Raw genomic sequence first — 26,919 nt, 5'->3', positions numbered from 1 at the left:
TTGGTTAGGGACTGTTTTTAAGCATTTTGGTCTCTTCCAGAACAAGAGCCCTCCAAATTCCTGCTGGCCTCACATTAGTTCTCTCAGATCCTCTGGGAATGCTCTTATTATTCCCACTTAGAGATGGGAAAACTGAGGCTCAGGGAAGAGGAACACCTGGCTGGAGTGCTACAGCTCTGTGGCTCTCCAGGGTGTCTGGGGACTGAAGGAGGCAAGGAATCTGTATTAGATGTCAAGGCTTAATATTTGCATGCATACTAAACAATGTTGTGAGTGTGTATATAACTCTGCTTTTCCAATCTAATTATATTAGGATAATTAATAAAATATAAATTAATTTGAAGAGGTTACTGAACTCGAAGAGCTTTGGGTTATTTCATTTTTTTCCTAACTTATTAGGGATTTGGAAAATGAGTTTATTTTTATGATTTGCAATGAGAATCCTCATGCTGAGATGCCTGGGAATCACTGCAGGAGACCAAAACCGGGATTCGCTAATAAAATGCAGGGAGGTACTTGGAATAATTTAAGTCTCTGGTGGCAATGAGTTTTCCATTCTTAAACTACTACCTAGAACCAATTCGTGTATTTGAAATAAGTCTAGAAAGTGTTTGGAAGTATGTGTCATTACTGTTTAAGTTCTTCATCTAACAGCTGTCTTAAAAATAAAACAAAATCAAACCCTGGGACGCCTGGTGGTTCAGTCGGTTAAGCAGTTGCCTTCAGCTCAGGTCATGATCCCAGGGTCCTGGGATCGAGTCCCGCATTGGGCTCCCTGCTCTGTGGGGAGCCTGCTTCTCCCTCTGCCTGCCACTACCCCTGCTTGTGCTCGCTCACACTCTCTCTCTGACAAATAAATAAATAATATTAAAAAAAAAAAAAGTCCTGGTTCCTTTCCTTTCTATCTGTGTGACCTTGGGCAATTTGCTTAACCTGTTTGTGTCCTAGTCTCCTCATTGGTAAAATGGAGAAAAGAACAGTACCTGCCTCACACCATGCTGGGAGAGTCACATGAGCTAACGCATGTGACGTCTTTCATGCATTCTTGACACACAGCAAACACTCAGCAAATATTATGGTTGTGTTAGGCTCCACTTGCCACTGTTTTTGACACATAGTTGGGACTTAGACATTTTTGGAATGAATAATGAGTAACTGAAAATGTGAAACTGGAAGAGAGGGCAATTCTAGATATGTGATTCCTCATCTACATTTCCTTCATCCCAGGACAGCGGCTTTTGCGCAGATGACCTGTTGAGGGATTTTTGCTTCAGGGAGCTTCAGCCAGCCAGCCTGGTTCCTCAGACTTCACAAGTCTCTCGAATTTAGATGCCCCAAGACATGTGTGGAAGGGATTGGGCAGAAAGAGCCAACCTTGGAACCCAAGTGCAGGCTATATTCCTCTTGAAAGACTGTAAGAGGAAACAAGACTAGTAGACCTTCTAGATAGGAGAGAAGCAATGCCTTCTTACCACAAACCAAAATGCTGAGGACCACAGTTACAAGAGGGTCAAAGGAAGTTAGAATGAACTTTCATAGCAGGCTCAGTGTTTATCTAGCTTAAAATTTCACTTCCAGATTGTCCCATGGACAGCTATGCTTCTTTACATAAATAATCTTGGAGCCTAACAGAAAGAGGGTTTTTGTTTTTGTTTTGGTGTTGGCAAAGGGAAGTGTTGACCGAAGGTAGAGGTAAAACACCTGTTGCTAGACTTTAAAAGATAGGCTGCTCTGAGTTTCAGTGCTGGCTGACATAGCTTTCTCTCTCTCTCTCTCTTTTTCCTTTTCTTTTTTTAGAGGGGGTGGGGAGGGGCAGAGGAAGAGAGAGAATCTTAGCTAGTAATCCCAGTAAGCCCAGTGCGGAGCCCACAGTGTGGCTCAATTTCACAACCCTGAAATCATGTCCTGAGCTGAAATCAAGAGTTGGACACTTAACTGACTGATCCACCCAGGCGCCCCCGCCATAGTGCTTTTTACCGTAAGTCTCAGGCAGATGGGCCAATGAAGAGACTACCAGCTTTTCAAAATTGGCTGCCTTTTTTTTTTTTTTTTAAGACCAGCCAATAATAAGAGATAATAATAATAATAATAATAATAACAATAATCCTAGCAGTTACCGTTCCATGGTAGTCCCATGTGGGCGAGGATCTGCGCTGGTGCTGTGGACACTAAGGTGAATGAAAGCCAGCTGGAGTCTTTCAGAAGTTGCCAGTAAACTAACGGCTCTATGAAATGGAGATGAAGACTTCCCTGTCACCTCCATCCACTGGCCCTGTTTCTGCTCACTGGGACCACACAGAACAAATCCAGTCTTCCAAGTATCATCTGTTTGAAGTATGAAAACCTACGTTACCCGGCTGCAGGCCTCCAGAGCACCTCCTTCATAACCCACAGGACTCTTCAGCCACCTCAATAAGGTGTGGCTCCAGGACCCCCCAGCAGCAGGCTGCACACTTCAGCAATCTCTAGTTTGTCCCCATCCCTCGTGTTTGACCCAGAATGTTCCCTTCCCCCATCCCAGGGGTCTGGCCAATCACCAATAGACTGGGCTCCAGGTGGTCCATTTTTAGGCCAAAGTAACTGCTGGGATTCTCTCTCAGAGGGTCCAGATGAAGGAGCCTAGAGTAAAAACCAAGGAACTTGAACTGAGAATTACTTATTTGTCTTATTATTTTTCTAGCTCCCAGCCCTTATCTTGTCTTATGTTTTCTTCCTTCCTCTTTACAATGATGAGAATATCTTCTTACCAGTGTTGTTAAGAAGCCCAAATACTGGTAAAGGGTAGTTACTAATTATTGAATGCCTTTTTCTATGTCAAGTGGTTTGTATTTCTTATTTTATGAAATCTCTTAATAGCCCTGTGAGGTGGGTTATATATATTTTTTTAATTGCCATTTTCCCACTGAGGAAAACTGGGACTCAACGATTAAGTACCTTGTCACAGACAGTTAAGTGGAAGACCTAGAATCCAAGCCCTGGGCTTCCTGACTTCCAAGTGTATGCTGCTTGTCTCATATCACTTGGCCTCTCTGTGACATAACACACTCGAACATTCATAGTCCTTTACCTGGCCACATTGGGTGCTCGGTAAGTCAGTTTCCCTTTCACCTACCATCCTTTGTCTTCCTTGGGGAAATATGTAGATAGCAAGTGCCATCTCAGGGAGAAGAAGGGGGTCTCAGGGTGGACTTCTCTCTCATTCCCACCCTCACTGGGATCCCTTATGCATCTTTGAGTGCTTGGTTCTGTCCCCTGGAGCAACAACCATTACTCAAGTTCAGGAGTTCTCAGCTGGAGGCAGTCCAGTCCCCCCATTGGGACATTTGAAAGGAGATAGGACACCTTTTGGTGATCAGAACTAGTAGGGACCACCCATGGCCTCTCGTGTTTGGGATGGGCCGGGATGGTAAAGTTCGGCAATGAACCCACCCAAAATAGCAATAACGTCTATTCCCTTTGAGAAGGTCAGGGCTTTGGCTGTCTTCTTGCCACTGTCCCTCCATACCCAGCTCAGTACCTGTCCCTCCATAGACGCTTAATACAAATCTTTGTTTTCCTTTGTCACCTGTCCTATTTTCTGCATCTCTCTTCTCCCACTGGAGGCTCTGAAAGATAGTTGTCCAGCTTGACTCTAATTCTAATTTCTGGAGGCCTTTTATAGCTCTGTCTCATCTATATTCCAATCCTCTCTCCTTCCCTTACTTTCCATATTTTCAACTATTTGGAGGCACACAGCCCTTATAAATGCCTTCTAACTTGATCAGTTACTATTTACCATTTTAGTAAAGGTCAAGGACATGGTTTTCTAGAGTAATTTTAGGTAGAAACCTTTTTTCTTTTCCAGTGGATTTAAACACCCTAAAAGGGTATTAGGTCGATGGCCTCAATGAACGCATTGTGACGTGATTAACTCAAAGTGATCTGGCTTTGGCCCAGCCAGCAGCAGTGGCCCTGGCTGGCTTGCCTTCTCAGACCCATGAAGCTACAGTCTGGATGGGTTACAGGGAGGGAGAGGCCCCTTAAGAGGCCAATGAGGAAAACGCTAAAGCTTGAGGTCTGACCAGTTTCATCATTCTCGCTGACATGCCCAGAAAGCTGGTACCATGTAGCTCAAGGACTCTACCTCACTCCAGAACAGATAACCTGGTAAAGGGGAGTCAGAACTGGAATCCCAGGACACGTGTGTGCCCTGATTCTGGCTCCAGAATCACAGCACAGTGCTGCAGGGGCAGAGCATATCTGTGGCTGGATATTTCCAGAGTTCACAGCTTCTACTTTCTGGCTGATTTCTTTGGTAAGACCCTTAGCTCCCTTCTCCTTTATACATTTCAGACAGGAGGTTCTCTTCCCATGCTGGGAATTCCCCACTCTAATCCACTTGGTCTCTCTCACTTTAGGGAATGGTTTAGTCTTAAGTTCATTTTCGTTCTTTCTTAATGGAAAATCACTCTACAGAGTAGCATAGCTCAGGACTGATAAGGAAGGGCTGAGAAGGATCACAAAGCAGAGAAATGTGGTGAAGGCGGAAAGAACTAGCGTTTACTTAGCACCAGCTCTGTGCCAAGCGTACTACCTATCACGTATCACGTTCGAATCTTTTTCCAGATCCACGAAGGAGTATATTAGTCAGGGTATACTCACTTAGACTTTAAAGACAAACAACTTTCAAATTTCCATGGCTATAAAAAAAGAAAGAAAGAAAGAAAGAAGGAAAAAGGAAAGAAGAAAAAGAAAGATTTTTATCTTGCTTCCGCTACATGGCTCCAACTGTAGCTTCATTCCAGGTCATCTTAACTTTAGGCTTAAGGCTAACAGAATAGCTATTATTGGAAATATTTCAGGTTGCTATGGCAGGGGGATAGAAGATTATGCAAAATCATGAACTACTTTGCAAAGATTCCACAAGGAAATGACACATGTCACATATGCTCACATTTTATTGGCGAAAGCAAGTCTCAAGGCCATGCCTACCTATAAAGGGAACAGAGGAATGCAATCCAACTATATGTGCAGAAGGAAAGCTAGAAACATTTGGTGGATAACGTGTTATTATAGCTGAGAAAATGGATGCTTACGAGAGTGAGTGGGTAGTGGAGTTGGAACTCCAAGCCAGGTCTTGTGACTTGGTCTCCTGGGCTCTCTACTCTCCTATGGCAGGTACGTTCTGTGAGCACATTGTCACATACGTGGCATCATATCTTCTCTTCAAATAAAGTGTCCTTGGTGCTTAAGAAGGAGGTGTGCACAGGCACCTGGGTATGAATAGGTTAGAGTCAAAGTTAATGTGACTCAGCACATTTATTTCCTTTATTGTACCAATTTCTACTCTCTGTAAAGTCTTTAACACGCTTGGCATGAAATCATTATGTAATAGAAGTTTCATCTCTGAACACATGCCAGATTTTTGTTTTTAATCAGAGTTTCAAGTACAACAGCTTTCCTTGCTTATTGCTTTTATTTGCTGTATATGAGAAAACGGTCACTGTACCCTTAGTCTGGTAAGGCTGTTGGCCTGGTGGATGTTCAAGGTCCAAGGGAAAGGATGTCCCAGATTCCCTCTATTATTTTCAAGATAATCTCTAGAAAAAAAAAATCTTATTCAAAGAAACAAAATAATAAGACTAATTCTACCAGCCCTTAGAAAATCATTCCCAATATTTCAACTCCCTGGAGCCCAGCGGAAAGGCTATGTTAGTTCTTCTCAGAATTTTCTAATCTAAGTACCCCTAATGGAAGGGAAAAGAAATCCTAAGTGGTGTGCCACAGGTGCAGTTTCAGATTTTAACCAGTCCTGGGTACGTGCGTGTATGTTTGCATTCTGCTCCCTAACATACCCACATTTGTCTGCATGTAAAATGTTTTAAATCACTCACCACTGCATAAAATTGATATGCCAGAAAAATACTTATTCTTGACTTTCACCACTCCCTAGGAATCTGACCTCAAGCCTTCCCTATCCACAAATAACAATATGCTTATCACCTGAAAATGCCCCCCCATAGGGATAAGGATTACTCTTAGGTTGAGGATATGCGGGGTTTCCCTTGGCAACTAGAGTACCCCCAAAAACCAGGAGAGGATAAAGGTGAAAACAAAGAGGAAGTGGAGGGGGTTGCCTGGGTAGCTCAGTCGGTTAAGTGTCTGCCTTCAGTTCAGCTCAGGATCCCAGAGTCCTGAGATTGAGTCCCACATCGGGCTCCCTGCTCAGTGGAAAATCTGCTTCTCCTTCTCCCTCCCCTCTGGGTTCTCTCTCTCTCTCTTTCAAATAAATAAATGAATTTTTAAAAAGAAGAAGAAGAGCAAAAGCCAGGGGTTTCCAAGGTTATCCATGAGGCAGTTATCCCCCTCCCCACATACCCTACCACACCCTCCATTGCTTACTCTACTCCAACCCCCCTGGCGTCTGGCTGTTTCTCACACACAGAAAGCAGTCTCCCACCTCCGGACCTCGCACTTGCTTCTCTTTCTGCCTAGAGAGCTCTTCCCCAGATATCTACATGGATCTCTCTTTTGCTTCCTTCGAGTTTTTGTGCGGTACCACCTTTTCACTGAGGCTATCCTAACCCTGTGTCCCCACCCCCCAGCCCTCGTACTCCCCGTTCACTCTCTTTTCCTGCTTTGAAATTCTCCATACCTTTTAACACAACTTACAGATTTTATTCAGTGTCCATTTCCATCCACTAGAACACAAGCTCCATAAGCACAGAGATGTTCGTCTTTTGTTTCCTGAAATACCCCCAGTGCCTAAAACTGTCTGCTGGAATCGGTTGATGCATGTTTGCTGAATGAAAAACCAAGAACCCACCCATGCTGAGAAATAGGCAGCCTTGAAATCAGCCAGCTAGTGAGAACGTGCAGCAGGGGCCTTTGTTGTCAGCAGGCTGACTTGGCCCTACCTTGGGAGCTGGTTCAGGAATCTTGGAGGTTCCCTCAGGCAGGATCATCTGCCCACTTTCCCAGCATCGTTCTGGTAACTGTCTGTGAGGCCCAAGGAAAAGGTCTGGTTCCAGAGAGCATCTAAATGTCTCCTCCCAACATCCTCTGCTCCTCCCCCTCCTTCATCACATACAAATACACCACACAACCCTCTCATTTTCCAAGGACACAACTCAGGCTATTTCCAAAACTGAGATTCGGATCCAAAACAGTAGCACGGTGTGTCTCCATGTGCACAGGAAGAGACAGAAGACCTCTGAGCAATTTCCTGGCCCTATATTTTTCCATTCCAGTAAATGAGGCCTTCTTTAGCTCAGGAATCTCTCTCTGAACCAAGCCAATGCCTTACTGCTGCCTGCCATTTGTCACCGCCTGGGCTTGCTTCTTTGTTCTTTTATTTTCTATTTTAAGTGACCAGTGCCAGGGTCCCTTATGTCAAAAAACTTTTGACTTCCAACTCTACCAGGTGTTGACTACTCGTTTAGGCACACACAATGCTAATGGAGAGTTCCCTTCCCAAATAGGCATTTTATTTAATAATACGGAATACTTCAACTGCACTCAGTCTTCAAAGAGTTCTGCAAACTGCATATGCTGTTAGGCTGAGCAGCACTTGAGTTCATGTTTTATGGCTCAGAAACCAGCAAGGTTAAATAATTGCTAAGACTCTCGCTAGCTGTGCTTCAGACAAGGCACTTTGCTTTTTTTTTAATGGATAAGGAAATATAATCCATACAAATGTTATTCTTTAGCAACTGACTTAATAAATTAGTTTTCAGTTCTCCCCATGTGCTTTTTTAAAAGCCATATTTGTAACTTGCTGCCTTGCCTGTGCTAGCTTCTCTTTGTTCCCAGAGACCGTTTGTTTCAAGGTCCTCTTCTCCCTTATCCCCATCCCTCCTCTTCCTCTTTCTTTCTTTTTTTTTTTGTTTTTTTTTTTTTTAAGATTTTATTTACTTATTTGAGAGAGAGAGAGGGAGAGCAGTAGCAAGGGGGAGAGTCTGAGGGGAAGGAGAGAAGCAGATTCCCTGCTGAGCAGGGAGCTGGATGTGGGACTCAATCCCAGGTCCCTGGGATTTCTCTCTCTTTCTGCCCCTTCCCCTGCCCTTTCTCTCTAAAAATAAATAAATAAATCTTAACCAAGATTTATTTTTAAATCTTTAAATTCTATTTAAGCCAAACTTCCTGGAAGAAGGCTGTTTGGCAAGGGCCATGGTAGGGGCAGTCCAGGTGGTGAGAAACGGCTGGAATCTGCATGGACATTGAAAACAGAACCCACAGTATTTGGTAATCCATATACTTGGGCACTCAGGAGGTCTGTCCAGGACTATGTCAGTGAGCTGTGAAGGAATGGTTATGAATGGTGTGCCTTCTTCCCTTCCAGTAAAGGAAGAAGAGGCAGGATTCTTGTTGGTTCAACCCCCTTGCCTTTTGTTTTTTTTTTTCCTTCACGTTAATTGAGGGCCTATTTATGTGCTATAAGCATTGTGTTGGGATATAGCAGTAAATGTGAACGGGGTGACTGCCCTTACAGAGCAAACAGTTTACAAAGAGGGTCAGATGTTAAGTGAATAATCACACACACGTAAATGTAAAATGACCACTCTCATGTACACTAGGTGTCAAAATTAGTTTATCTGGGGTTATCTGGGTGGCTCAGTTATTAGGCATCTGCCTTCCGCTCAGAACATGATCCTGGGGTCCTCTGATCAAGCCCTGCATTGGGCTGCCTGCTCTACAGGCAACCTGCTTCTCCCTCTCACACTCCCCCTGCTTGTGTTCCCTCTCCTGCTGTCTCTCTCTGTCAAAGGAATAAATAACATCTTAAAAAAAAAAAAAAAAAAAAAAAGGTTTATCTGCCCTGGTCAGGAAGCGCTAAAGAAAGAACGCTTTACTGGGATCTGAATAGACACGTGCCAACCAGACAAAGATGGCAGAGGGAGGGGAAGAGTGTCCCAGGCCATGGGAATGGAATGCACAGTGGTTCTGGAGGGAGGGGGAGCACAGTATGGATGAGGAACTGAGAGAAGGTCAAAGTGAGTAAAATGCAGAGAGCTTGGGGAACGTGAGCAAAATGAAGCTGGAGAAATGGACAGGGTCAGACTGTTGGGCTTGTGGGCCATGTTCAGATTTTGATCCTCAGCCTGAAATCAATGGGAAATAGCTGGAAGCCTTCAAGTAGGGGAATGATGGTGCTACATGCTTGCTGAGTGGAGTGAGAGTGATGCGGAAGGCCACGTACGAGACAAATGCAGCAGCTCAGGTGAGTCGGTGCTTGGTGCTCCTGTGGACCTGGGAGAGAGCTGGGAGGTCCTGATGAGAAGAAAGATCAAGATCTGAGAGCTATTTAGAAAGTAGACCAGGGTTTGGTTGGGCCAAGAGGCATGTTCCCAGTTCTTTGTTTCAAATACCTGTACCAGTGGGGGTAAGACTCTCCTATTTGTAGAAGTCACCTACTTATATTAGACCAAGCCCTAAGGCAAGCTGGAAAATCTATTTTTCTTTAAATATTTTTTAAAAAAGTGTTTACCGTAGGATGATTTAGTGTCTAGGCTTACCAGAAAGAGAGGATGAGACAGATGATTGTCCCTAGCCCTGTCCTGGCCTGCTTGTATAATGAATTAATATAGTCCTGCACCAACAACAAGGTCTCTAAGCCAGCATTGTCCAAAAGAAACATAATATGATACAAGCCCCAAATGTGATCTTGTATTTATGAGTAGCTATATTTAAAGAGAAAAAACCCAGATGAAATTAATTTGAATAACCTATTTTATTTAACCCAGTAAATTAAAAAAAAAAAAAATACTGAGACAGGTAACCAACAGAATAATCACTAGTGAGGTACTTTTTTTTTTTTTAACTAAATTTTTAAAATCCAGTGTGCTTCTACACATATAGCATGTCTATATTTGGATTAGCCATATTTCATGTGCTCAAAAGCCACATCACACATGGCTGGTGAGTACTGAACTGGACCACACAGCTCTAAACCACCGAAGAGGCCACACAGATCTTAAAACCACATACAAAACACTGAAAATATAAGTCCTTCTACAGTAATTTAAAAAGGCAAGTAAGGGAACCTGGGTGGCTCAGTCGGTTAAGCGTCTGCCTTCGGCTCTGGTCAGAATCCCAGGGTCCTGGGATCGAGACCCACGATGGGCTCCTTGCTCAGCGAGGAGCCTGACTCTCCCTCTGCCGTCTGCTTGCCTCTCTCCCTACTTGGGTGTTGTGTGTGTGTGTGTGCATGTGTGTGTGTCATATAAATAAATAAAATCTTTTTTTTTAAAGGCAAGTAATATTTTAAGTAGAGCTTCTTCAATTTCAAAATCAAATAATTTGCAATTAACTAACTATATGAATTCAAGGAAGCTGGTTTTCTTTTCCATGCCTCAGTGTACAGAAAGGAACCACAGTGGGACTGGATAGTATGTATCAGCCTTTCTGGTCTTAACAATCACTGACTCCCTGTGAAGGAAGTCCAAATAGTTTTTCCTCCTCTTTATTCTAATTCTCATTTCCCACAGAAATCTTTCCTTCCAAACTTCTAAATTCTTCTGTGATAGCTGAAGGTGGGAAATGAGCTAGTTCAATAGTAAGCAGACAAAACTCCAATAATAGTTTTCATTCTAAGGCAAAAAAAATTGGATTTTCTTAGGAAATATGAATACTAACTGGATATTTAATGATTAAGGAAACTTATGATGTTTTAGATATTATATATAGCACTGTGGCTGTATTTTAAGAAAAAAATCCTTATGTTTAAGAGATACCTCCTAAAATATATTTATAGAGGAAATAATATGTTGTCATGGATCTACTTCAAAATCATCTTAATTAGGAGGCAGGGGAGAAGGTGGGGTTTAGATGAAATAAGATTTGTTGTAACTGAAATTTGGTGTGAGATTCACATGGGATTCATTGTACTATACTCTCTACTTTTATAGTGTATTTTTTCTTTTCCTAAAGATTTCCAGACTTTCTGAGGTCCTACTTGAGGTAAGATTTTCAAACATTCCCCTTAAATACTGTGTATGCCTCATAGTACAGATGCAAAAGCTTACCTAAGCACCGAGAATACATGATTCTTATTTAATACTGCAATGGAATAAAGCCATATGTTTAAGGGCTCCGAATCCCCATCATAGTTTAAATCTCTGATATTTTTGGTGGTAACAAGACTTCACCGGTTCATCCTACACTTTGGTACAATTTAGGATCAACATTGATAAGCAAAGCCTGTGTCTTCTGTGTCATGGAGAGCTCCAGACTCTGCCTCAGCCACATAGGGGCTCGGGGAGCATAGTGATAAATCATATAGACAAAGGACATTGCAAACCCGGAATGGTACAGACGCTTGGCCTATAGGCATAAAGACTATCACCTCTTCCTGGCTTCATGGAGGCTGCATGTGACAGGGGTAGGTAGGAGCAGAGGAAGGAACTCAGAGGACATGGAGCCTCAGAGGCCAGAAGACATAACACCTAAGACCCACAAAGGGGGATGTATGAGTATGGGTCACTTGTTACAAAAATGCCTGAGCATTTTGTAAAGTTCTGGTGTAACACTCTCTCTAAATTCCATGCAAGATTTCTGGCTACCTCCTGTCCACTCAGCCCTCTTGAACATCGTGATGGGAGATGAGGAAGCTAGAGTCTACTTCCAAGTTCTTGCCCAAGACAGTGTGAGGAGCTGAATAATAAACTGAGAACATAGGACTACCTTGCAGATATGCTGCCTTCAGGCACCCTTGACTGCTAAGCTTGGATCTTCCTGCCTCCAAGCCTTTGGGTGCTTGACCTCTCACCAAGAACCACAGAGCAGGTGCTCATTTTCACGCCCAAAGGAATATCACTGCTAATGTCTACATAAAATGATATACAAAGGAAGAGAACAGGACTCAGTCTTAGAATGTTTTCCTTTTGCATTTTCATCAGCCAAAGGAGTATTGAGTTTAGGGTACCAACATATGGCACAAATGTTAATTTTAAGGAAAATTTGGCACCCGTAAGACGCTCAGCCATGCTACTCTCCACACATGGGATACTTGGCTTCAGTGGAGCAGTACTGTGCCAGATTTTCTTAAATGTCAAGCATTTTAAGAAATGGTTTCTTTGAATTAAAATTTCACACCCCCCAAAATGGAAATACTACTGAGATGTTTCTAAATAAAATAAGGCAACTGTTGACCAGAGGCCATGGTAGACTGCTGGAGAGCCAAACATCAGCAGAATGGTGTTTTAACTTCTAAGTAATTTATTACAGTCCTGTAGTACATTAACCAGATGATAATCTGCAAAGAGTATCCAAGTCTTTGGGGTAAAAGAAGACTTGACAGTTTTCACTGAAGATTTGTCCTATCTGTTGACAGAATTCACTGCTGCCTAAGTCACATGAGCAGGTAGAACTTATTCATGGACATGATTCCCCCTGGGTAAGCACACTCTGGCATTCCGCAGTCCTCACGGTCAGAACAATCTGGTGGTGAAATATGTCAAGCCTGGAGCCCTAGACTTGTTTTTATGAAGCTTCCCTTGACCACTTTGGTTCATCAAGTTTACTCCAAGTTCAGACCTGACTACCTCAACTCCACTGGCTCATTTTAATTCATACACTCCTTTTTTAAGTCATCATACACATCACAGATAAATGCTCATTTCCAGATTGCTCTCTCTCTCTGCTTAGGAGTCTGAGTCTAGATTTCCGGTTACTCCCAAATCCCTAATACAGGGAGAGACTGAGTGGTATACTTCCCAACAGATTGACAAAAAAGTACAGGAAGGGAGGAAGTTGGGAATGACAAAGGCTTACAGGAGCCAGTAGAGAGTCAAGGTCATCCAGTAGGAAGTCATATATGAACTGAGATTATAGACACTTGGGCTCTAGAACTTTAAGACTCATATTCTCCCTTTGCCTCTATCACATGGAAACATTAATATAATCTGAACAAGATGATGCCTGAAATCCTCTCCCATGATTGAAACATTCTACAATGAATTCTCTTCATCTCATGGGGTTTTTGTGGGAACTAAATGTAATAACGAGTATGAAAGGTTGTTTTTGTTTGTTGTTTTTGTTTTTTTGCAACTTGAGAACCATCTTGGTATAAGTTACCACAATATCACAAAATAATTCTCTCAATAAACCTGGAATTATTTTTCATTTCTATTATAAAAATGTTGGGTCAAGTTTAGCATTTTATTTAATTTCAGGTGGAAAATGAAAGGATCTACAGCAGGTGAAAAGATGCTTTGAAGGAAATGAGTAGTTTTTGTATAAATTTAAGTGAACTTTCTGGAAATCAATTTAGCAATATGTACTGAAGCCTGAAAATTCATATCCTTTGACTTGGTAATTCTATTTCTAGAGACGCTAATCTAAGGAAATGGTAGTCAAACAAGATTTATGTATAAAGCTATCTACTGCAGTGTTATTTGTATACTGCATAGAGATGTACAGTAAATAGTGTTGGAAAAGAAAACATTCATTCATATAAAAGACTTTCAAGAAACAAATCAAAATAGTAACAGTTTCCTGTTCTTCTTTAAGCATGTCAGTATTAAATTTTATGATGGTAATGAATTCATATTATATAAAGATCATTAAAAATATATCATGTAGAGTTACTCACCTTCATCTAATTGTGGTGTTAACACATTTTGTCTCTTAATTCATCTTGGTCAATAGTGAGCTTAACTCAACTGCTCCCATGACTTTCTTCTTATTCTTCTGCTATCAACAACGTTCTGTGGGCCTTAAATTATGCCTGTCATTTGCCCGCAGGCGAGACAGCACCCAGAAAGCTGACTCACCCGTCAGACTGAGACTGTCCACATATGTGAATATCCCATATATTCTTTCTTCTCATGAAGTTCACAAGATGTGAATTGGCCCAGGGCTCATTTCTTCTAGAATAGGACCTACCGGGGCACCTGGGTGGCTCAGTGGGTTGAGCCTCTGCCTTTGACTCGGGTCATGATCTCAGGGTACTGGGATCGAGTCCCACATCGGACTCTCTGCTCTGCAGGGAGCCTGCTTCCTCCTCTCTCTCTCTCTCTCTCTCTCTGCCTCTCTGCCCACTTGTGATCTCTCTCTGTCAAATAAATAAAATCTTAAAAAAAAAAAGAGAGATGTAGGAAATAAAAAATTTCCTATACTTCTTCTTTAGAATAGGACCTACCAACTAACACTCCTGAAGTGTGGCTTGCTTGATTCTCCCTCAAAAGCCCCCAGGCAGAGGGGTACCTGGGTGGCTCAGTTGTTTGAGCATATGGCTCTTGATTTTAGCTCATCATGATCTCAGGGTAGTGACATGGACCACCCCTGTCAGGCTCTGTGCTGGGCATAGACCCTAGCTTCAGATATTCTCTCTCCCCCTCCCTCTCTTAAAAAAAAAAGAAAGAAAGAAAGAAAAAGAAAAAAAAAATTTCTCAGGCAGAGGCATTCTCCAGTCACACTGAATTTTCCATCAATCCCTACAAAATAGTCTTTTATTCTAAAAAAAACAAAACAAAACAAAGGTTTCAGAAATTATAGGCAATTCCCTAAACTCTAGATCGAATTTACTCCTATTGTGTTATTAAATGGAATTCACATGAGTTATCTCTTACCAGATGGTAAGCAGAAAGTTGTTTTTTTATTTACTCACTACATATTCACTCAACCAAAGAGTTCCATGTTAAGTTAGCTCCAGCATTTCTTGCATTTCTTCAATCAGCATGAATGGAGATGAAAACTTGAAGGAATTATTTCCCAAATACTCCATTAAATGATGCTATCTATCAAATGTACCCTTTTCATTAGAAAGCCAGAGAAGGTTAATAATCTAACAGAATCAGCCTGCCTGTTGCTGGTAATGGAGAGTGAGGGAGAAGGGGAGAGAGACAGAGACAGACTGATTAACTAAAACCAAAGTTACTCCTAACCACTCAAAGTCAGAAAGCTCCAAAAAACCAGACAACAACCTATGGCAAAGCCCATCAAAGGATTCTTTCTTTGGCTAACTCTTCCAAGGAAATAGTCTTTAGCCAGAATCTTCCAGATTCAGTCTTGTAGCATTCAGACTCTCAGAGTAAGCCTGTCAGTATCTTAACTGGCTTTTTCTTCACCACCTCATCAATTTGTTGCACAGTTCTTGCGCAGTTTAGATTCAGCTATTTCTTCACAATTTTACAGTGATTTGGAAAATGTCCTTCATACTTTGGTTGTTGTCACTCCTCATGAAATGCCATTTACATTAGGATGATTCAGTTTAATGAATGGATTTTCTTCCTGTGTGACTGCAGCCTTAGATGAGACTAGGGCCTTGTACACTTCATTCCAGATATCGTTGCAAAACAAGAGTTGTGAGGCTGCTTCCATCTTCCTCCCTAAATATACACCTTTTTCTTTCTCCCTTTGTCCAAATTCTCAGTCTTGAAATCTTAGTTGTATTTATATATGGTGTTTTCATAAATTTTAAATCTGAAACTCAGTCCAATCCTTGTCTCTGGTACTATTCTCTATTCTGTCATCTCAACTGCCTCAGGCAGGTGTGGCTTACACAGAGATTACACACCTGTGCACACATACACACAACTTATGAATGGTCCTGTATGTTTTGTCAAAACAATTCCATTACTGGCAATTCCATGAGAATTGGAGGTCTAGTGTTACTTGAAAGTAGCCAAAAAAAAATTTTTTTTTAGATCTGTCTTTTGAACTGTTCATGTGCATTCCCTTTTGATGGCTTTTGCCCAATTTTCTACTTTAAGTAGTCACATTTCTGACTGATCTGTGGAGGCTCTTAGATATCAAATGATACTGTTTCTCTGTCATATGCTGCAATTATTTTTCCAGTCTGCTATTGCATTTTTAATTTTTTAAATAAGATTTTATTTATTTGAGAGAGAGTACGGGTGGTAGGGTGGGGAGAGGGAGAAGCAGGCTCCCCGCTGAGCAGGGAGCCTGATGCAGGGCTTGATCCCAGGATTCTAGGATCGTGACCTGAGTCATCCAGGTGCGCCAATTTTATGTGATTTTTGACATACTGGATTTTTTTTCCTTATATAATTAAACTATTCAAACTTTTCTAGGTTGGTCTGGTTTTGTTTTTTGTTTTTTGTTTTTTTGTTTTTGTTTTTTGTTTTTTTACCAAGGGCTTTAAAAGGTTACAGTTATAAGGCACATGAAAGCCCTCTTCCCTGTGAGCTGGAGCTTCAGGCTTTGAATGAAGCTGGTACAATCCTTCCCTACCATGTTCTTGAAACAACTGGGCAGGGGATCAGTCTGGAAGATATGGTTGGATTTACCCTCATCCTGAGGAGAAAAAAGTCATTGTGAAAATAAAGGAGTAGAAGTAGGGTGAATGCAGGGTGAGGAGGGACAGCAATAACACTCATGTGTCATGTGTGCTCCAAAGAATCACTTATGTGACCAGAAACTGGATGACTACTTCTGTAACCTTTTCCTAGTTCCTGAGCTTTGGGTTGATTTCAGGGGATTTTTTTAGGGGCTAATTCCTTCCCAGACTTGAGCAATCTGAATGATTCCGTGGCCAGGGTCCCCTGGGTGCAGGGGAATACTTTCAGTGGCCAGCAATGTGGTGAGGAGGTGAAGGGACCGGCCTCACCACGGCTATGACCAGGTCCCTGACAGATGCCACTGCTGCACATCCAATGAGCGTTCCGCCCTTTGCAAGTATCCTTTAGATGCTCGACCTTATTGGCTTATGGCAACAAGTATGTGAAGCAGGTAGGGCACGCCGAGGTTTCCTCTTCCTCTTCTACAGACTAGAAGTAAATAGAATACCAAATATAACTGACTTTCCAAACTTACGTGAGTGTGTGATTGAGTTCTGAAGCAAGGTGAGGTATGTGGTCTGCTATAAATGAGCAGCGTGGCCAGCGGGTGTACAGGCAAAGAGAGGGGGCACATCTAGGAGGAAATGCCAACTCAGCCAGTTATTTGCTCTTTGGCCTCAGGCAAGTGGCTTCCCTCAGCGCTTCTAGTTCTCATCTCTGGAACAGAATAATGGTCTGGCAGGACTGATGTGAGGATGAAGTTACATAATGCTCCATCTCCTTCAGTCTTCTGTCTTGTTGGGGCTGTGTGGTTTTGAGGGCCACCTTGAAACTTGCATGGAAGGAGTAATATATAAAGACCCTCTCAGGAAAGGCAGAGCATGAAGAGCCCCTGCACTGTGCCTGGCAGAGAGTGGGTGCCACAAGAACCTAACGTCTCCTCTACTGTGCCAGCTTCCAGTCTCCTGAGAGCTAAGATGCACTTGGGGGCTTTCCTCTGAAGAGTCCGTGTGTGGTTTATAACCCTGCTCAGCTAAAAGTCCTCCCCTATCTTAACACTTTCAGTGCTGCTGGCATTGAGGATTATGGTTCATCAAAAAGCTCAATTATTTGCCCAGTAGGCCATTGTATAAGTTGGCTTGATTAGCGTTTGCAATAGCGCATATGTAAATGTAAAGGATCTTGAAAGAGGGTTGTTAGAGCAAGAGTTCAGCAACAGCCCTCAAGAGAGAGCTCAGTGTCATGGTTAAGAGTAGGAGTTGGCAAACTGCAGCCCCCAGGCCAAGTCTAGCCCATCACCTGTTTTTGTATACAAAGGCTTATTGGAACACGGCCCCACTCCCGTTTGTTGATGTGGCTATGATGGCTGCTTTCATTACAAGGACAGGGCTGAATAGTTGCAACAGAGACTGTAGGCTTCACAAAGCCAAGATTATTTGCTCTTTGACCCTCGAAGTAAAAGTTTATCAATTCCTGGCTAAGAGCTGCTACTTTCAGGCTATGTGACCTTAACAAATAATTTACACTTATTGTGCCTTAAATTCCTCTTCTGTAAAATAGGGATAGTAATAATAGTGATTGAATGAGATAATCCATGTCAAAGCCTTGCATGTGCTGAGTCCTTGGTTAATGATAGTTACTATTTTACTAATAATACCACTGATTGTTAGCAAAGTCCCTTGAGTAAAGCATCCTGACCCAGGGACAAAAACCTGTTTGTTCAACTTCAGTTGCAAAGCCCCTAGGCCCACTGCATATATCAACAGCACCTAAAATAGTCACCTCTTCTTGCCGCAGTAGCTTTCTTAAAAGCAGCCATTTCAGTGCCAATAGCTCAGCTTCTGGGATATTAAATGCACACTCTACCTTTCCTTCACACTTAATATAGACATTTGGATTAGTGTCATTGAATATTTTCCGATAGTCTGCATATCCTATCTGGGGGGGGGGGGACCTGGATGAGGCCTTTTGATGGAATTTAATATCAGTAGTATCAGCTATTTCTTTCTACAAACACGAGCAAGATATTCTAAAAGATGTGAATAATCAACCAATGTACAGGGAAGACCTTGCCTTTAGTCACTCACTGAAAATGAAAAGATTTTCTTTTATCAAAGACAATCAAGCTTGACAAATGGCATTAAAAGCCACTAAGGAAGCTGAAAAAACAGCAACTCACTTTGCTTCCTAAATATAATGGGAAATGCTTTCTCAATGTAAAGAAGAAGTCTTATCCTACAGTCCAATGAGCATATGGAGGTGATTTCCAAGAGAGAAGTGAGAAAGAAAAAATCCCACAGCTCAACCTTTCACAAGTATCAGTCATGCAGGGAGAAAACCTTCTTGTACTCTCTTCCGCATTGTCAAGTTTTGCAGGTTAGAAGAGCCAAGACGAGCCATCCCTATGAGGGACCAGATCTGCAGCCCAGCTTCCCAGCAGGTGGCTAAGCAGGTTGGGGTAGGTTGGGGCTTGGGAGGAGAAAAAAAGGTGGGGAATGTTCTCTAGTTTGAGACTCACATGCCCTCAAATGATCCATGGGTGGTAACCCACGAGCACCAGGTACAGCATGACCCACCCAGGATGCTTCCCTTTGTGGATTACTTGGACCCCACAATGGCTATTGCCTGAGCTGTGCCTCATCAATTCAGCCTTGTCACAGAGAAGAATCTCATCACCCCTGTATCCCACCCCTAGTAGCCTGATTGTGTGGAAGATAGGGAAGGATAACTGCATGTCACAGAGCTTCTTCCATCAGAATCCTTCTTCTGCCACCCTAGGCCCCATCACCTTTCCCTTATCATAGAGTTTCTGCCATTGATAGATAACACAGCTTTATGGCATGCCTCCCTGCAGTAGTTCTTAATCTTGGATAGCTGTGAGAATCCCCTATAAAGCTCTTAAAATAGACTAATGCCTGGTTCCCACCCCCAGATCCTGATATAAGTTAGATCTGGAGAGGGGTCTAGGCATGACATTGTGTTCAGGCATGGGGGTGGGTGGGTTCTGTGCATTTAAAAGTTCTCAAGTGATTCCCATGTACTAACCAACTATGTGCAGGGTACTCTTCTCGGTGGGTACAACTGTGAATAGAACAGGCAAAGACCTGGTCTCACGGAGCCTATGGTCTAGTGGAGTAAGACAGAGAACAAATAAATGAATGGCAAAGACTTCTTCTGACTGCCACTGGGAAAATAAAGCATGGCACCGTGCAAGAGTTGGAGGATGGGAGATGATGCAACTTTAAAATGATCAGGACATCATCCCTGTGGGGTCCTACTCTGCTGCTTTGCTTGTGGTAAGCTCTGTTAGCTCTCGGGGTAGTGACAGGGTTGTGGTTAGACGCCTACTTCTTGTTCAGGAAGTGACAGTTAGTGTCCCTGTATCTCCTGAGCCCAGTTTCCATAGATTGATGCACCATGCGAGACCCTCACTGGACAGCCCAAATCAATCACTGTAACCAGAAGCAGCCCCACAGGGCGTGCCTTCTCCTCAGTATGCCAGCATGCCCCCTCCCTCTTTCCCTTTCACCCACTATTAATTGGGTGGTATCTTATCACCAGCATCCTTACCGAACATAATTTGCTGACTTGTAATAATGATAATATTAAAAACAGACTGAATGACATTTACTATGTGCTGGCACTCTACAAGATATATTATCTCATTCAGTTCACTACTAAGCTAGACAGTATCAGCTCTGTCTAAACACCTTTATGAACGGTTAAGAGACTTATAACATGGCTGACATTTTAGACCTTTTAGGTACCCCCCAACTCAGACAGTCTGTGATCCTACAATCTCCAGCTCGTTTCCTCAGCTAGGTGGCAAGCTCCTGGAGGAAAGGCACTGTGTCATATACTTCTTTGCAGGAGAATCCCTTCTCTCCTCACCCCCATGTTGCCTTGCCTAAGGTGGGCAACATATACATCAGAGGTCAATTTGTGGAGGTAACCTGGCAATTACTCCTGAGCCCCTGAGGTCCCCAAGGTATCCTTTGAGTCCTGCAAGCCTGGGTATCACTGCTCATAAGCTTGGACTCTGTCCTTTTCTATCAAGACTGCCTGGTGGAGTTTCTACCAAGCAACACTGAGACTCCTCAGAGTGCCCCAAAGCAACTCACAAACACTTATAAATGGGTCCTGTGGGCATTTTCTCCAAGGTTTTTCCCAAAAGAGATGATTATTTCATGTTCCCCATCATTTTTGTTTCGCTAATTAAATTATTTTTTAAAAGATTAATATATGAAATAAAAAAAGTCATTGCAATTTCTTGACTAGAGATTGCTATTCAATAAGACACACTTCCGCTGATGTTTTAAGGTATTTGGAGGACGTATCTTTGAAGAGAATTCCTCATTTTTCCCCCAGCTTTTCTGAGGTATAACTGGCAAATAAAATTGTAAGATCTTTAAACAACGTGATGACTCGATACGCCTACACATTGTGAAAGGATCCCCTCCAACTAGTTAAGTAACACATGCATCACCCCACATATTTACCACTTTTTTGTTGGAGGGGAGAGGACTTTTAAGTTCTACCCTTTTAACAAATTTCAAGTATATAGTATGGTGTTATCAACTAGAGTCACCATGTTTTACATTTGATCCTCAGATTTTTCATCATATAACTGAAATTATATACCCTTTTACCAGCCTCCATTTCCCCCACACCCATGCCTCTGGCACCTACTTCTCAACATTCTGTTTCTAGGGGATTCAACTTTTTTTTTTAGATTCCACATATAAGGGATGCCATGCAATATTTATCTTTCTCTGTCTAGTTTATTTCACTTAGTAGAATGCCCTCCAGCTCCATTCATACTGTCACAAATGCCAGGATTCCTTCCTTTTTAAGGCTGAATAATATTCCAGTACATATACTTTTCTTGATTTATTCATCCATTGACAGACATTTGGGTTGTTTCCACCTCTTGGCTATTGTGAATAATGCTGCTGTAAACATGGGAATGCAGGTATCTCTTCCTAGATGGAAATACAACCTAAATTCACATGTCCTCATAAAGCCACAAACAAATGTATTTCAAAAAGCAGCTATAGCAGTGCATAGTAAGAATCTTAACCAGGCAACAGTTCTCTACCAAGTAACTTCATGGCAATTAGTACCATGCAAGGCACAATGGGAGACAGACGGGTATGAATCTCAGGCTGAAAGGAGCTTATGGGAAAACAAAACCTATGTGTGAAGGAACCAGAGTGAAGTAAAGAAAAAAAAGAAACAAACAAACAAAAAACAAAAAACAAAAAAAAACCCCCAAAAATCCCAAACACTGTATTTAACCCAGGGTTCAGTGGGGTGATACAATAAGATTTGAAAGAAGGAAGGGCCACCTGGGTGGCTCAGAGGGTTAAGCATCTGATTCTTGTTTTTGGCTCAGGTTATGATCTCAGGGTCCTGAGATAGAGTCTGAGTGGGTTCCACGCTCACTGGAGTCTGCCTGAGATTCTCTCTCTCCTCCCCTTGCCCCACACCCCTCCACTCACAGGCACTCTCTCTCAAATTAATTTTAAAAACTTAAAAAAAAAAAAAAAGAAAGAGAAAGAAAGGAGGAAAAGATAACTGGGCATAAGGGTTAAGGTGGAAAAGTTTCTGGGAGGAAGCCTGGAACTATGGGATTGATCAATGGAAAGAATATTCCTGGGAGGCTGACCAGTCTAAACAAAAGCCGGGAGATAGAAATCAGTTTGCTCCTTGGTGCTGAGAGGGTTTTCGTGAGAAGAAGAAATCAGTTGGATCTGTTTTAAAGGACCTGAAAGTCAGGGAGAGGAGTTCACATTTGCTTTGAATGTCAGGGAGCAAAGTTTACATTGCCCTGTGTAACAGGTAGGGATTTTGTTTAGTTGTAGACACAGAACACTGCATACATTTTCCTAATGAAGTAAAGGATTTGTTTTGCCAAATAACCAGAAGACCAGCACCAAGAGGATCACTGCAGTTTCATACTGGCAACTGCTCTCTTCCCCTCTACTATACATTGTCATTAACTTTGTTTCATGGTTGTGATATGACTGCTGCACTTCCAACCTCATATCCACATTCCAGAAAGAAAGAATTAAAAAAGGAAAAGATAAAGCAGGTGGTTTCTGTGTTAGGAATGCAAGAGCTTTCTCAGAAATCCCTAGCCCCCCGCTGCTCACATCTCATTGGCCAGAACTGTGGCACCAGACAACCCCTACCTCAAGGGATGCTGAAAAGGCTAGCACTTCGGCTGGGCACATAGTCACCACAAGCAAAATCTAGGTTCAAATCCTAAAGGTAGAAGGAGGAATGGATATAGGAGCAGCAATTAGCAAGCTCTACAAACTATGTATAGCAATATCTATACACTATTGTTGTTGGTTCCTTAACAGAGAGCTGTCTTAGAAAAAGAGACGAGTTTTCCTGATGTCCTCAAGCTATTCCTTATGTTCCACAAATAAGTGAAACCATATGATAACTGACTTTCTCTGCTTGACTTATTTCACTTAGCATAATCTCGTCCAGTTCCATCCATGTTGATGCAAAAGTTGGGTATCCAGCAGCATGGAGGACATTAGGAGAAGGAAAGGAAAAACGAAGGGAAGGAAGTCAGACCAGGAGATGAACCATGAGAGATTACAGACTCCAGAAAACAAACTGAGGGTTTTAGAGAGGAAGGGGATAGAGGATGGGTTGGCCCAGTGATGGGTATTAAGGGGGGCACGTACTGCATGGAGCACTGGGTGTTATACGCAAACAATGAATCATGGGACACTGCATCAGAAACTAAGGATGTACTGTATGGTGACTAGCATAATAAAAAAAAAAATACAAATTGTATTTAAGAGTTTAAAAAAAAAGAAAAAGGGCCAAATTTTTAGGAGATTAATTTGACTCTGGTATTCAAGAAATCTTTAAAAAAAAATCTTTAAAAAAGGAGAAAAATGGTCTGGAAGAGTGGATGGAAACTGTTGAAGGAAACCTAGGAGTGAAGTGGGCAACCAGACTACAGTCCTTGCTCTGGGAATGGAAACAAAGAGAGAGGCTAACAGCCATTTCTAAGAAACAGTGAACAAGATTTTCTGGCAACCACCCAACAATGCATGGCCAATGTGAAAGGTGTTGGCAAGCTGACTTCTTGGTGCCCTCCCTCCTTCCTTTTCTTCCTTATCTTTTACATAAAGTTAGTATTGGGGATTTATGGGAGAGAACATATTAAAGGGAGAAACTGTCAAAGAAGAATGCTAGAATGAGACACGTGGAGGTGATTATGAATCTTGGAGTATTATCACATTTTAATGTCATAAGCACTTGAGGTATGGAAAAGAAACCAGTTAGATTCGAAGTTATGGATTCTGATATGAATGTGCTCCTTCTTGGGAATGTGAGCATTGCTTTTCAGGGCAATTCTCTAAGCACAACACTTAATTAGCAAGATGAACCACATCTGAAAATAAATTATGTTCCTTTTTTTTTTTTTTTAAGATTTTATTTATTTATTCGACAGAGAGAAATCACAAGTAGATGGAGAGGCAGGCAGGGAGAGAGAGAGGGAAGCAGGCTCCCCGCTGAGCAGAGAGCCAGATTCGGGACTCGATCCCAAGACCCTGAGATCATGACCTGAGCCAAAGGCAGCGGCTTAACCCACTGAGCCACCCAGGCGCCCCAATTATGTTCCTTTTGATGACTAATCCTAAACAACAACAGAAAAGCATTGTCTATTTGTTAGATGGGAAGTAGAAAGAAAAGAGCACAAAGAAAGAACTCCACAGACTTTTTTTGTAGTTTTATCTACTAGTTAGTGCTAATGAACAGAGTAAGATTATTTTATGACGAGAAAGTTACTGCAATTTGAAAATGTCTCACTTAAAACTGTTGGTAAGTACCAGTCATTTTACAAGGCCATGAAGACTCAGAGAAGTTTAGGCATCAGTCCAGCCCTCAAGGGGATCCCAGTGACGTGGGCAAGCAGGTTGTTGCAGTGCTCAGGGAGGAATCGGCGTGACGGGTGTGGGCACCGACTGTGGGAGCTGAGAGGAAGGAGGGACTAATTCTGTCTGAGGGCTGGAGCAGGCTTGCGCTTTGCCATTTTATGATTGTACAGTGTCATAAATAGGCTTGGACTTTTGCCCTGGAAGAAGATTTTAAGCACCCTAATTACCTTAGTGCCCTGGAAGAGGACCTGATAATCCAAGGGTCTCATCCTTAGCATCCCAAAGTTCCTTCTCAGCACTGGGGAAGGAGCCAGGATAAACTCAGGGATGGGTAGCTTGAAGAAACTGGATTAGTCATATTTGCCTTGTGTGATTCTGTAATTACTGTGAATCTTCATATCAAACTCATTTAATCTGAACTTCCAAGGTTGAATGTATTTTTGTCTTATATACTCCCGGTTTTCTTAATGAAGTTCATCAAAGGTCAGCCCAATTTTCAAGTCACCAAAGTCTTCCTCTGTTCTACAGGATACATTGCTAGTGGAGACTAGAGCACTAGTTGGGGGAAAGGGCAATTTCATTTCTCTCACATTCACAGATACTCTTCCATCTGTTTTTTTGTTATTCTAATGGAAGTTTTAATGATAAAAAAAATAAAGGAATATCTTGAAAGAAATTATTTTATGTCAAAGAAATGCCATTCTGCTTCTCGTTCCCTCATATCCAGCAAATCAACCTGCCAGTTCAAGAATTCTCTACTGTAGCTCCTAGAATTTTTTTCTCCACATCTGTTTGTCAGTTTCTTCTCCCAGACCATGAATTCCTTGAAGTTAGCTTTTGGCAAATTAGACATTATCCTCTGGCTCCCACACAGTGCAGGCACAGCAAAAGCACTTGAAGAAATTTCCCGAGTGAATGCCTTTGGGGAGGTTTCTCCATGTCTGACTCTTTGCGGTTGCTTACACTTAACTTCCCTGGGTCCCAAAGCTGCAAGCCCAAAGTCTAAACTAGGATTAACTTTGCCAGGGGCATCAAAAGACCTTGGGCAGAAAACTTGAGAAGTCCAAAGAAATGCTTCCAGAGAGTTCTTAACCACTCAAATGTTTGCTGTTTGAAAGCCAATGTGAATTTTTCTTTTTTAGTGCAAGTATTTGAGCAGCTAAGTCAGTCACAGTTTGCTAAAGTATAAGTTGAAAGGGTACACAATTAAAAGTTTCCTTTCCACCCAGAGAACTCGACACCCACAGGGCACTTTTCCATGTCTATAGACTATGACGGCAACAGTCCATCCTGAATGGGTAACTTGAGGGCTGGACTCCCAAGCCTTCCTCCACTAGCCATATAGTCTACCTCCTCAGAGGCAACCAGTCTTACTAGATTCTTGTATTTCCTTCCAGAGACAGGCTGGGGGTACAAGTACATGAGGAAATAAATACATTTATGTATTTTCCAAGAATGCTTTTAGTGAGCAGAATCAGTAGAAAAATCAACAGGAAACAGAAGACCTTAAACTAAAAAGTATGAGGTGAAAACTGGTATCCAGGATAAAAAGTGATCATGTGTCAGAAGATAGAAATAGAGCAGGAATTTTTCTCTACATAAAAATAAAAAGAAAGGGTGAGGTCACAGATCCTTTTGCCCATTAGGGTGGGCAGGCAGCCGAGATAGTGCAGCGGGGAGAGTGTTAGACTGAAGATCCATTAGGGTGGGCATTTCCACAAAACTAATGGACATTTGCCCAGCAGATCATGGGGGAACTCACAATTATGGAGTGACTGAGAGAAATTGTGGTGGCCTGCCTTGTTGGGATATTGTTTGCTAGAACGTGGGCATGTTCTGCTCTAGGGTGACACATTCCCTTAGAGGCTCGGTGGCATTTGATCACTGGGTGTTTCCAGAGCCTTCCCACATTCACTCAAATTATTTCAGTATAACAGGACTGGAATTCCACCTTTTGGGTCAAAGGAATACGGCCTACGCTGGCTAAGGATCCTGTACCCACAGCAAGCAAAGAGGGCCATGCTTTCTGAAAAGCAAAACCCTAGCCATTGCTATACCTTAGCTAAACCACCTTCCTCGCCAGAGTTGTTCTTGGCAGGGTATTGATGTGAAGTTGGCCCCATGAACTGGGACAGGGCAGGTCAACCAGTTATTCTTTCTTTCAGGTAAGAATAGGGACCAGGGAACAAGAACAAGCTAAAACGTGGGACTTATTAAATCAATTTCTACACATTTACTGGATCCCAACAACAGTTAACACACCAGGCAAGTTTCTGACTTTCTAACTAGATTGTTAGAAATATAAGATACCTACCCACAGGGAAGGTGACTAGCAACACAGGAACTAGTATTCAATGAGTCAGACAGACAAATGTGATAAACGTCAGAGAAGTGATGCATTTTCTTCCAGCTTTGATAGAAAGGAGAGTTTCACCTGTCCATCTCCATAAAGCCTCCAGTAGGTGAGGTTCTCTCTGCCTCCTGTCCTGTACAATCTTGGGACAGTCTGGCTCATATCCAGTGTAAGGTATAAAAGACAGATGGCAGATGACTGCTCAGGTAGACTTTATGGGATAGCAGCATCTGATGGGGCTGCCATGACTCAGGATTGGGTCTGTGGGTTTGGACATTCATGTGTTCCATTTCATAAAATCACTCCATTAATCACTCTTAGAGGAAATGATTCATTCACAAGAGTTATCTTTGGACCTGCATGTCAATACCAATCTATTGATTTACAAGGGGGAGAAATATCTTCCCTAATGACCAGAATGATCCTGTCCACTGAT

General features: G+C 42.2%; 1 protein-coding gene across 3 annotated transcripts in view; it reads left to right on the top strand.

Moving 5' to 3' along the window:
* ZNF366 (zinc finger protein 366) overlaps positions 1-26,919 on the top strand; it is a 66,962-nt gene that overhangs the window by 13,139 nt on the left and 26,904 nt on the right. The window contains exon 1 of one of the 3 annotated variants that reach the window (XM_059175206.1): positions 8,049-9,199. The exons of the other annotated variants lie outside the window; for them this stretch is intronic. Within the exon in view, the coding sequence (XP_059031189.1) occupies positions 9,136-9,199 (64 nt within the window). The 5' untranslated portion in view covers positions 8,049-9,135. Of the gene's footprint in view, positions 1-8,048; positions 9,200-26,919 lie in introns of those variants that run through there. 3 annotated transcript variants of the gene reach the window in all.

This window comes from Mustela lutreola, chromosome 5 (genome assembly GCF_030435805.1).
Source record: "Mustela lutreola isolate mMusLut2 chromosome 5, mMusLut2.pri, whole genome shotgun sequence".
Taxonomy (NCBI): domain Eukaryota; kingdom Metazoa; phylum Chordata; class Mammalia; order Carnivora; family Mustelidae; genus Mustela; species Mustela lutreola.
The sequence above is the reverse complement of the archived record's forward strand: the minus strand, read 5'-3'. Positions and strand labels throughout refer to the sequence as shown.